The 11,517-nt window shown below is 35.2% G+C and overlaps 1 protein-coding gene across 1 annotated transcript; it reads left to right on the plus strand.

Moving 5' to 3' along the window:
* Positions 1–4,400: 4,400 nt before the first annotated feature.
* Positions 4,401–8,095, plus strand: LOC132037621 (E3 ubiquitin-protein ligase RSL1-like). Its single transcript, XM_059428154.1, has 3 exons — positions 4,401–5,420; positions 7,408–7,472; positions 7,866–8,095. Exons 1-3 carry the CDS (start codon positions 4,597–4,599, stop codon positions 7,883–7,885), a joined length of 909 nt encoding a protein of 302 aa, XP_059284137.1. The 5' UTR covers positions 4,401–4,596; the 3' UTR covers positions 7,886–8,095.
* Positions 8,096–11,517: the final 3,422 nt, after the last annotated feature.

Raw genomic sequence — 11,517 nt, forward strand, 5'->3', positions numbered from 1 at the left:
GCATACTAGGAGGGATAGGATTAAGAATGAAGTTATACGCGATAAGGTGGGGGTTGCCTCTGGGGCGAACAAGATGAGGAAAATGAGGCTGAGATGGTTGGGGCATGTGAAGAGGAGGTACGAGGATGAACTAGTGAGGAAGTGTCAGAGGTTGGCTATAGCAGGAGTTAGGAGAGGTAAAGGTAGGCTGAAGAAGAATTGGGGGGAGGTGATTAGAGAGGACATGACATAGCTCCAATTGACTGAGGACATGACCTTGGATAGGAGGGTGTGGAGGTTGAGGATTAAGATAGATGGTTAGTAGGTAATAGACTCGTTATCGTATGATTTAGGGTGGTCGCGTATTTTCTTTTTCGTTATGTGTATTGATATATGTTACTGCATTTATTTTGTTCATTTTGCTATGTTGCTGTTCCTTTTTTCCTTTCTACGTTTCTGCATCGATTACATTTCTTTTGAGCCGAGGGTTTATCGGAAACACCCTCTCTATCCCACAAAGGTAGAAGTATATATGGTCTGCGTACATCTTACCCTCCCCAGACCCCACTTGTGGGATTGGGTATGTTGTTGTTGTTATTTGTTGTATGTCATTGAGTCTTTGTGCCATTATATAATTTGAATATATATATATATATATATATATATATATATTTGGCATACATGGGAATTAACAAAACTAATTTTTTGAGATGTTCTTCGGAATTTTCAGGTGAACTGGATCGACAATAGATGATGCCCACGCCAAACAGCAAACATCTGCTTTTCTTTTTCTGATTCTAAGTTATGCAGAATATTGTATACCTTTTGTCTGCATGGAGAATTTTAAATATATATAGTAGATTTATTACAAAATTAGATTGGACTAAGTTTGAAGTTTGCTTTTTGTTTCTTCTGTTTCCAACTTGATTGTATTAGACATGAATTTGGTTAGAGGAAGCATGACAATTCCATGTGTGTGTTTTTTTCTTTCTTTTTCTTGTTTTTGGGTGGGGAAGGTGTACAAAGTATCATTGGTCCCGAGGACCAGATGGCCGAAGATCAAAACCTAAATGTGTCGGGGATTGATCATCAAAGCTTGAGCAATAATGATTAAGGAATTTGGGTGCTGATGTAGCTAAGAGCCACCTTCATAGTCAATTCATTAGAATTGTCTCTTTCTACCTAGAAAAGCATCCACCCTTTTCTTTTTATGTTAAGCCCCACTGCTATGGGACTTCCTAAAGATGCAATCGCAGTTTATCAACCACTCACAAAACCACTTTCCCTTCATTCATTATTAAGCCAAGGTTCTAGGTCTCCGGGTCAGCTCGCGCTTTTTCGAAGAATACAGTACCTATGGGCATACGGCCTGACAGACTTTCCCTTTCCACCGGAGGTTCATGGACGTCGCCCTTCCCTAATTAGATGTTTGGATACGATCTATATTTCAATTATTACCACAAGAAAGCCGCCCTCTACCTTTTAAAAGGAACTGTCACTTCGTTCGTACCGTCTTGACTTAAGCTTTTGAGAATATTTGCATAGAAGGGAAAATTTATCAAATAGTATAATGAGAAAATTATTGGTCCATAACTGAATCTTGACTAGGAGGAGCAGGAGACGACCAATAGTTTAAGGTGTAGTTTGGTTACCATTATAAGAATTATAATCTAGGAATAAATTGTGAGATTATTTTATTCTATATTTGATTAATCTCGATTGTGGTGCAAGTAATCTCGGTATTAACTAAAATTTCTCTTTTTGACCCCCCAAATAATAACGTTAATACATAAATTGGACTATTTAGGAATATAATAAGTCAATTTGATCTCTTTAACACTAAATTTGAGTCAAACAATTGCTTTAGTCTCTGTTTGTGATGACATAAGAGTCCCTCCTTGCAACTCATTAATTAAGTATATTCTAAGAAAAGTAAGGTCTAGTCGACACAAATTTCGCGTTAAAAGAAGCTTTTCACGCTAATTTTGCACAATATTTCATTTAATACCAATATCATCAACTAGATATTTGGTTTCTTAATTTTAACTTTCAAATTTTTAATTCTAAAATTGTTAATAAATTTTAATTTTAATTTTTTTGTTTTTGTTTTGTTTATCACAAGGTACAATAAAATAATTTCGAATAGAATTTATGTATTGGGATAACTTATGATGAAATAGTTACAACAAATGTTTTTAGGGAAATCACATGGTATAGAGAACATTAGATCTTATTTATATTTAGGAGCTATACTTTGCCCAAATTACATCTCATAGCTAAATTTTGTATGTCAATTACACAAGGTAACTAATTCAAAACCCATCCCCTCTTATTCCATTGTATCAATGTTTTCCCTCAACACACTCTCTTTCTCCCTCAACTCTCTCACCACACTTAATACAAGCACTGCCTCCTCCACCACTGCCGCCGTATCCACCACCACCTCTTCCGTAGCCATCGCCACCGTAGCTATGGAAGTTTTGGTACTGATGAACATTGTAGCCACTGACACGTGTGTAGTGATTTGATATGTTGAGTATTACTAATGGATGAAGCTTAAATGTCAAGCAGTCGATGATGCCATTATCGTTGTTAACTCTTCTCGGAGTTGAATGAGGGTGAATTTTCAGTTCTCTGCCATGGGCTCTAATTCTAGTATTTACCTAAAAACTTCAGATCTGCTACTGTCACGACCACCGACGCTTTCCAGATCCGGTCGTTTTCCAGCGTGCTGGCTCAGATCTGAGTTTTTTTTTTTTTTTTATTTCAAATCGGAGTGTATTTTATTTTGTTGTATCTGAGATGGAGGTGTACATTTGAGCGTAGTCGTTAATTTTTTTGCGTACAATCCAGTGTTTGGGGTGTATTTTCTTTCTTGCATTCAGTATTTGAGTGTTTTGTTAAATTTTTAGTGCAAAATTCAGTGTTTGGGGGTGTATTTTATTTCTTTTATTCAATATTTTGAGTGTATCGTTAATTTAGTGTAAAATACAGTGTTTCTTTATGTATATTTTGCTTGTATTTTGAAGGATATTTTTTTGTATACAACCGATTTTAAATATAATAAAGTGAATGAGGTTTAAAAGTAGCTACAAATGAATATAGTTGAGTTGATTATATTTGACTTGAATACAACTTAGTTGAATACATCTGATTTGAATACAGCTTAGTTGAATAAATCTGACTTGAATACAGCGAAATCTGACTCAACCAAATTTTGAATACAATCTACTGAGCGGGCCGAATTTTGAATACAATCTACTGTAGCGTGTGAATATAATCTACTGTAGCTACGAAATGTAATTAGCAAAAGTGTAGCTATGCCTAAAAAAAACCCCTAAATTTAGTAATTTTTGTAAGTTGCCCTTGTTTTTATTATTTGGAGTGAAAGCATATGATTGAGATTTTCTTATATATAAGAAGTATTTAGACTTGATTTTTAGAACACCGTTTAGAAAAAACATGAGCGCGGTTACATTTGCAATCAAAGAATATTGATACTTTTAGTTTTTCAAAAAGTTTAAAAAGTGGGTTAATTTGAACGGGTTGGATTATGACGCATCATTTAGCCTATCTTGACCCAACTCATCTTAGCCTAAATAATCTTTGGGGCAGGGTTGGACATTGACCCATCTATTGGTTCAACCTATCTTGACCCGCCCAACTTCAGCCCAAACGGCCCATTTGGCCACCCCTATGCACCATTTTTTATGTGCGGATTGTCCTTCAAACTCACTGGTCTTTAGTTTTTTCCCCCTCAAATATGTGGTCTTTAATTTTCCCCCTGCTACTTATTTAATGAAATATCTAGGACTGCTTCAAGGAATAATTTTTGTAACATTTTATCTTCAAAAACTGAACTTTTGCTTTGCTCGGCATAAATTATGTAGGAATTAAGTTAAGCGGCATAAGATTTGTAGTATTTTTCAGATTATGTTGAGCGTTGATATATATGCCGAAGTTATGATTTGTGTGGATGTTATCAGTAGCGGAGTCAGGATTTTCATTAAGGGGGTTCAAACTACGAAAAAAATAAACACACGAAGAAGCTAAAGGGGGTTCAACGTCCACTATATAGACATAAAAAATAATATTAACCATGTATAAGCAGTGTAATTTTCTGCCGAAGGGGGTTCAGATCAACCCCCTTGGCCCTTCCTCCCTCAGCCCTTGAATGTTATGATACATATATCGAAGTTAAACGTAAACTATATGTCTTACATAATCTAAATTGTGCGCCAAAAATGAAGGGCAAAAAAGGACCACCAAAAATAGGGGTGTTTGTGCGAATGACCCCAGAACCCCTCCCCGCCCAGAACCCCCCCCCGCCCCACACACACACACAATATTCACCTTATTTGGTCCTATCGCAGCAAAAGGATTCAAAAAAATGTTTGTTTCATTGAACTTGCAATTGTTAACTTTTCGAATCCCTAAAAAAACCCATTGTCTTCTTCGTCACGATTTTTCTTTCTAAGAACCTTCCTTTGCCTCTGAATAGTAAGAGTCACAAACTCACAATAACCCCCTTAAGTTCTATAACTCTTCAGCTCTATCAATATATATACACACATATCCATTTTCCTTCGTGCTGCTTTATGCAACAAAAACTAAGCAATGGAAGTAGCAAGTTCATCTTCAGCCATAAAAATAATAGATATTACCGACGATAACGATGATAACGACGACGTTTTGATATTATATGCAACACCAAGAGCTTCGAAGAACAAAGGAAAAATGTTTACTGATATTATATCAGTAGAAGAATACTTGTGTTCAAAACCTAGCTCTAGTGGAACAAAAAAGGTAATCATTGATCTTATAGATGACGACCAAGACGATGAAATTCAATTTTTAGGTACCCAATTTGGTAGTTTTACGTGTGATATTTGTGTTGATGAAAAATCTACTAGTGAAATATTCAAGATTATGGGTTGTACACATTCTTATTGCAAAGACTGCATGGCTAAGTACGTAGGTTCGAAAATTCAAGAAAACATTTCTCGAATATCGTGTCCGGTTTTAGGGTGTAACGGGCAATTAGAACCACATATTTGTCGTTCGATTTTGCCTAAACAAGTGTTTGATAGATGGGGTGATGTGTTATGTGAGGCAATGATATTAGGTTGTGAGAAATTTTATTGTCCGTTTAAAGACTGTTCTGCCCTTTTAATTGATGAAAATAGTAGTAGTAGCGGTGGTGGCGATTTTGTTGTGACTCAAAGTGAATGTCCCGAATGTAGAAGGTTGTTTTGTGCAAAGTGTGAAGTTGCTTGGCATTCGGGTATTTTGTGTGAAGAATTTCAGAAGTTGAATAAAGATGAGAGGGAAAAAGAGGATTTACAGCTTATGCAACTTGCTAAAGGGCAAGAATGGCAGAGGTGTCCGAGGTGTCGGATATACGTTGCGAGGTCTTCTGGTTGCGCTCAAATGCGATGCAGGTCAGTTACAAATTGTTTCATAATGTATCATATTGTATTGTATTATATTATATTATATTATATTCAAGCTAGTGGTTGAAGACAACTGGAGAGGAGGGGTCAAATGGGGTGGGGAGCTGAGGTGACATGCCACGTGGCCTCCAACTCATCAAAATTTGTATTTTCTGTTTTGTTGTTTTCTATTTGTCCTGTTAAATTTGAGTGATCAAAGATGTCCAAGCTTAGATATCTTAATCTATTTGCTTGTAATGTCGGCTGTTTGCTTTTAGTTAGTTAGAGTGCCTCTTTTGCTCCACACTTCAGAAAAAAATAAAAAAGTGTGGATGAAGTAGACAAAATTACAGTAGGAGTGAGAAAGAGAAAACTTGGTTACGGGAATAAGGTTATGCCAACTACTTTAGTAGAGCAACACCTAAAAAAGTTTATTCTTACTCCTTTTAAACCAGCTTCTTTCAATGTTGTCAATTCCCGATTACGTCATAATTGAGAAAGCACTAGTAGTAAATCGATTTGTTGGTTCGGTGGCAAAGCTAGAAGCAGTTTAGGTTTTGTTGTCCTCCTTGACGAGAGGTCAATTTCCCTTGGGCACATCATTTTTGCTTTTGTTACCAAAAAAATCACACAAGCCTTTATTTTATCTCTCTTTCTTTTTAATTTGAGATTGCTAGGAATCAATAAACGTTAAATCCTGAATCCGCCTATACTGGCTTCCCCCAGAGCCAGGTGCCAAACTCTTACTTCTTGACAATATTGCCGAAGATATTTGAGGGATTACAGAATGGCTTTGAAATTGAAATATAGGTTTAGACATCAAATCCAGAGACAATTAGCTCAAATGCCAATGTATAGCTCACTTGAAAATAACACTACTTTATAAGCTCAAGTGCCAATATATAGAACACACTTGAAAAACAACTTTTCTTGTATGCTGAAAGAATGATTTACTTGATTGTAAACTACAAATTTTCCACTAATTTGATTGCTTGTTAGTGTACACACAACCCCTATAGAGATTTTTCTGATTTGCCATGTCGACTGATGAAGTATGTGAATCGTGTATGTTGTATATTTATACCTGCCTAACTCCAAGAATTTTTTAGGCCCTCCTTTGCTCTCTTCAACTTTAGAAAGTGATTTAGCTACTCTTTACTGATAGTTTATTAGAAAATGGAATTAATGTAATCCTTTCTAATAGATTCAGCCAAGCAAAGAGCACGAATCTTATTTAATACTCCATAAATTCCATATAATAATGTAATTCTTTTGTAGTTGATTGATGGTCTTTATGCTATATGTAAGTTAAGATGGTTGCAAAAGTTATGGCAGTGCTAGTTCTTTACTTGCATTTTGATGCAAATTATGTCTCTTTTTTTTATTTTTATTTTTTTTATTTAATGTCATTGTATGAGTTCTCTGCTGCATTTTTTATTTTGGTAACTGAAAAGAACAGAGTACCTAATGATATTTATTTTTATGGTGGTCGAGTATTAGGAAAGAAGGATAGTAGATATAGTTGAATGTTGTTGTACTTTTAGTAGCTTGATTTAGGGATCTGCATAGTTTCTTTTTAGCTAATGTGTATTGATATATGTTGTTGCACTTGTTTTGTACATTTGCTATTTTGTTGACCCTTTTCATTCCCACACTTTTGCGTCAGTTACATTTCTTTTGAGCGGAGGGTCTACCGGAAACAACCTTTCTACCCGTTTGCGTACATCCTACCCTCTGCAGACCCCACTTGTCGGATTACACTGACTATGTTGTTGTTGGATGTGTATTAAATTAGTAGGAAGAATCGTATTATGAAGCGAGAACTATAGACTCACAGTTTGATAAGTCATTACTATCACAAAACTGCTTGATTTGTACAATTTTCCTTAACTATTCTGCTGCCACGGAATTGTTGTTTGCTTGTACTCAAAACTATTGTAGCTATGATAAATCTAGCTAAGAATTCTGATGCATCATTTTGGTTTAACATTTGCAGGTGTGGATGCTACTTCTGTTATAAATGTGGAGCTGAGTCGACTAATCACCACTGCAAACGCTGTGGTACTTAAAAACATATTTTATTTCAACTTATCAGTACTGTTCTTTATTTTTCGTTGCCAAATATGAGTCCGCTGTGGTTGTAGCACTATGTTTAGAATATAATTGTGACTTTTGAGTTATAATTCAATTGTATATAGTGGTGATTACATGGAAACATGTCATAGATATGCATATATATAGTTCACCATTCTTCGAAGATCGATCATTTTGTACAGCAACTACTACTATACCTCAGTCTCAAACAAGTTGGGGTCGGCTACACTTCTTCATTTAAGCTCATATTATAGGATCAACTGTCTTGTGTCTGCAAAAATAAAAACATATTGATTCTTCAAGCGGAAGGAAACTTACGGAACTAATGCTGTCTGCTGAGATACTCTTTGGTATTTTCAGGTGTACTGAACGGATTGTAGATATCACCAGGGGTGCAAAAACTGCAAATGCGTGATTTCTTCTTCTGATTTTGCTTTGACGACCTCGTTGATGGAGTGGTTAGGTGTGGATATAGATATTCAGATTTGCGGCTTAGGAGATTATAGTTGGAGAAGTAGCTGAAATATGAACATAGATATAACTGTCTTCTAACTATTTGATTCTTAAGTTCTGCTGATTTAAGTACCTTTTGTCTGAATGTTGTTGATTATAAATTTGGTAGCTTCTTACCTAAATATACAATTACTACGCCTCTGTCGTAAACAAGTTGGAATAGGCTATATGAATTCTCATTGATCATATTACTATTAAATTCATCTCAGGCTAATATTATACTAAAATAAAGTGACTCTAGGTCTTTAGCCTCTGCCCATAAATATGCATATACACACACGCACACACAGAGTTACCATTCTTGGAAGTTCGATCATTTTGCACAACAACAACTACTACTGCGCAATTAGCTCAAACAAGTTGGGGTTTGTTATATAAATTTCACTTCCTCATTTGAGCTCATATCATAAGATTGATCATTTTGTGTGTGACAAAAAAAAAGAAAAAAAGAAAAAAAAAAAGACATATTGATTCTCCGAGCACGTTCATCTGTTAACTTGTCAGTGTCATCTTTTTGATGCTGTGATGGAAAATGTTGCATGTCCATCAAGTCTTTGTTCCATTAAAAATATATTGGATGTTTACACAAACAGTTGGCTGGGAACACTGCTTACATTTCCTAGCTGGTATGTAAATAGTGCGGTTGGGTGGACGTCTATTTAGGTTAGTTCTTCAAGATATGTTATCTTCCAGTTAAAAAGAAACTAACGGAACTACTGCTGAGATGTGCTTTGGTATTTCAGGTAAACTGGACAGATTGTAGATATCTCCAGTGGTGCAAAAATTGCAAATGCACAATTTCTTCTTCTAATTTTGCTTAAATTGTTGGATATAGATTTTCAGAATTCCACTTCTTCATTTTAAGCTCATATCAGAAGATCAATTGTTCTGTGTCTGGCCAAAAGAAGAAAAACATATTGATTGTTCAAGTGACATTTATCTGTAAACTTGTCTCTGTCCTCTTTTTGCTTTTGTGATGGAACATGTAGTATGTCCGTCAAGTATTTGTGCCATTAAAGATATATGAGATCTTTACACAAATAGCCGGTGGGGAACACTCTTTACTTTTCCTAGGAGATTATATATTGATTATACACTGCAGTTAAGTGGGTGGCTATTTAGATTAATTCTTCAAGATATATTATCTTCCAGGGAAAAGGAAACTAACTGAACTGATGCTGAGATGCTCTTTGATCTTTTCAAGTAAAACTGGACAGATTATAGATATCTCCAGGGTTGCAAAAACTGCAAATGCATGATTTCTTGTTCTGATTTTGCTTAAATTGTGGATATAGATTTTTAGATTTGTGGATTAGGAGATAGCTAAAGAAATAGTTGAAATCTGAACATATATAGAGGTGACTGTCTTCTAACTATTGGTTTCTTAAGTTCTGCTGGTTAAAGTACCCTTTGTATGAATGCTGTTTAATGTTGATTATTAATTTGGTATCTTCTTTCCTAGTATACAACTACTCTTTAGTAGTAAAAAAATAGGGATCGGCTATATGATTTCTTAATCAACTTGTTACTTTTAAATTGGTCTTAGGCTAATATTATATAAAATAAAAATAAAGTAATACAAGTTCTTTAGAGTCTTACCTGAATATATAGAGTTCACCAAACTAATGAATGCAAGACATATGCCTTTCATGCAATCATTTATCACTTAACTATAATTAACTAATGTATATTCTTACTTTAATTTCTACTCCGCAATGAATTAGACAAAGAAACTTCAGGCATTTGCAGTTTGCACCATCTATAAATGGTTAAGCCTACCTGAAAATTCAAAAAAGCACCTAGCATTAGTTAATATTCCTCTTCATCTTCAACTTCTTCCCTCCACCCTCCTCCTCATCTTCTTCTTCTTCATCTTCATCCTCTTCGTCTTCATGTTCTTCCTCCTCCTCCTCCTCCCCCTCGTCTTCTTCTTCATCTTCATCCTCTTCGTCTTCATGTTCTTCCTCCTCCTCCTCCTCCTCGTCTTCTTCATCTTCGTCCTTTTCCACTTCTTCTTCTTCATCTTCATCCTCTTCGTCTTCATCTTCTTCGTCCTCTTCGTTCTTCTTCATCTTCGTCCTCCTCTGTGATTACGCAATATTGGAATTGGTTGAAAACACTCGAACGAGGTTATACACAGAATTTGAGAAAGATTAGAAGTTTTTGTGTTTGTTTCAAATAAGAAATCAAACCTAGAAATCGTATTTGCAATATGTGTATATCATGTTGTATATCAGTATATAGCCCTTAACACATCATGGTCCGCAAAGATAACGATGTGCCTAACAATCAGTCGCCTAGCCAGAAATTTAAGCAAAGGGATTCAAAGCAAAAATATATCACACAATATAGAAACCTGTATGTTAAGAGTATTCAATAGTAAATATATATATATATATATATATATATATATATATATAAGTATTCTATTTTTACATTTTCAGGATAATGTAATTTTCCGGCTAATGAAATTAAGTTGAACCAGCTTGACCAAAGGCAGCTATGCCGATGATATTAACACCACTTTGTTGTGCGGATTTCCCTTCAAATGCACTAGTCTTTTTGTCCCTCAAATTGTTGGTCTTTAATTTTTGTCCTTTACTTAAAAAAGTGGAAGAAATACCCTGAGGTTCAGGATTCAAACCCCCGCTCAGTTAAATTAAAAAAAAAAAAAAGAATTTCGCAAGGCAAGACTTTTGCGAAAACTCTGCCTTAAAGGCTAACATTTGCCTAAAATTAGGCCTATTCTGTCAAAAGTAAGGCTTAAGGCAGAGGTTTGCCATAAGGCCTACTTTTGGGCAAAAATTTGCCTTAAGGCTTAATTTTTGCCCAAATATGCATATTTTTTAAGGCTTAATTTTTGCCCAAATATGCATATTTTCGCTATGAAACTCTACCTAGCGATTTTTTTTTTTGACTGAGCCGAAATTCGAACCTAAAACCTTAGGGTATTAGGCAAAGGACAAAAATTAAAGACAAGCAATTTGAGGGACAAAAATTAAAAACCACCCCCCGAATAAGGGTAATCGAGCAAATTGCCCCATGTAACACACTAATATCACAAACCTATGACATACCTGCTTAGCTATTTTTCCGATTCTTACATGTTATTGGCTGCTTGATGCACCAACGAACACCATCAAGCTTTGTGATACACACATTTATGAGACTATTTACTTCTTTCCTCGAATTTTCACTAGTCGATTCTCACATTATATTTTGTTTATTGCGTTTCAACCTCATTAATGTCGTCCGTGCTTGTTCGGGTAACTAGTGAAATTTAGAATAAAATTCACAAATAGCCTCTTTTCAATCCTTGTAACTAGAAAATAGCTATTGTCACAGAGTTTCAGATTGTACCGGTATAATTCCAGGACATTATAATGAAGTTTCACAAGTGAAATTTGAAACTTCAGGTCATGACAATAACTATTTCTGCAAAACATGACCGGAAAGTAGTTAGTAAATGCTATTTCTATTGAAATTTCGGATTCACAAA

The sequence above is a fragment of the Lycium ferocissimum genome, chromosome 11 (assembly GCF_029784015.1).
Source record: "Lycium ferocissimum isolate CSIRO_LF1 chromosome 11, AGI_CSIRO_Lferr_CH_V1, whole genome shotgun sequence".
NCBI lineage: Eukaryota > Viridiplantae > Streptophyta > Magnoliopsida > Solanales > Solanaceae > Lycium > Lycium ferocissimum.

What these genes read in the sequence shown, in the direction of transcription:
- LOC132037621 (XM_059428154.1), top strand. Translation starts at nt 4,597, where the DNA reads ATGGAAGTAGCAAGTTCATCTTCAGCCATAAAAATAATAGATATTACC. An exon ending in TGCGCTCAAATGCGATGCAG is followed by an intron (nt 5,421 to 7,407) that starts GTCAGTTACAAA and finishes TAACATTTGCAG; the next exon opens with GTGTGGATGCTACTTCTGTT. An exon ending in TCACCACTGCAAACGCTGTG is followed by an intron (nt 7,473 to 7,865) that starts GTACTTAAAAAC and finishes TGGTATTTTCAG; the next exon opens with GTGTACTGAACGGATTGTAG.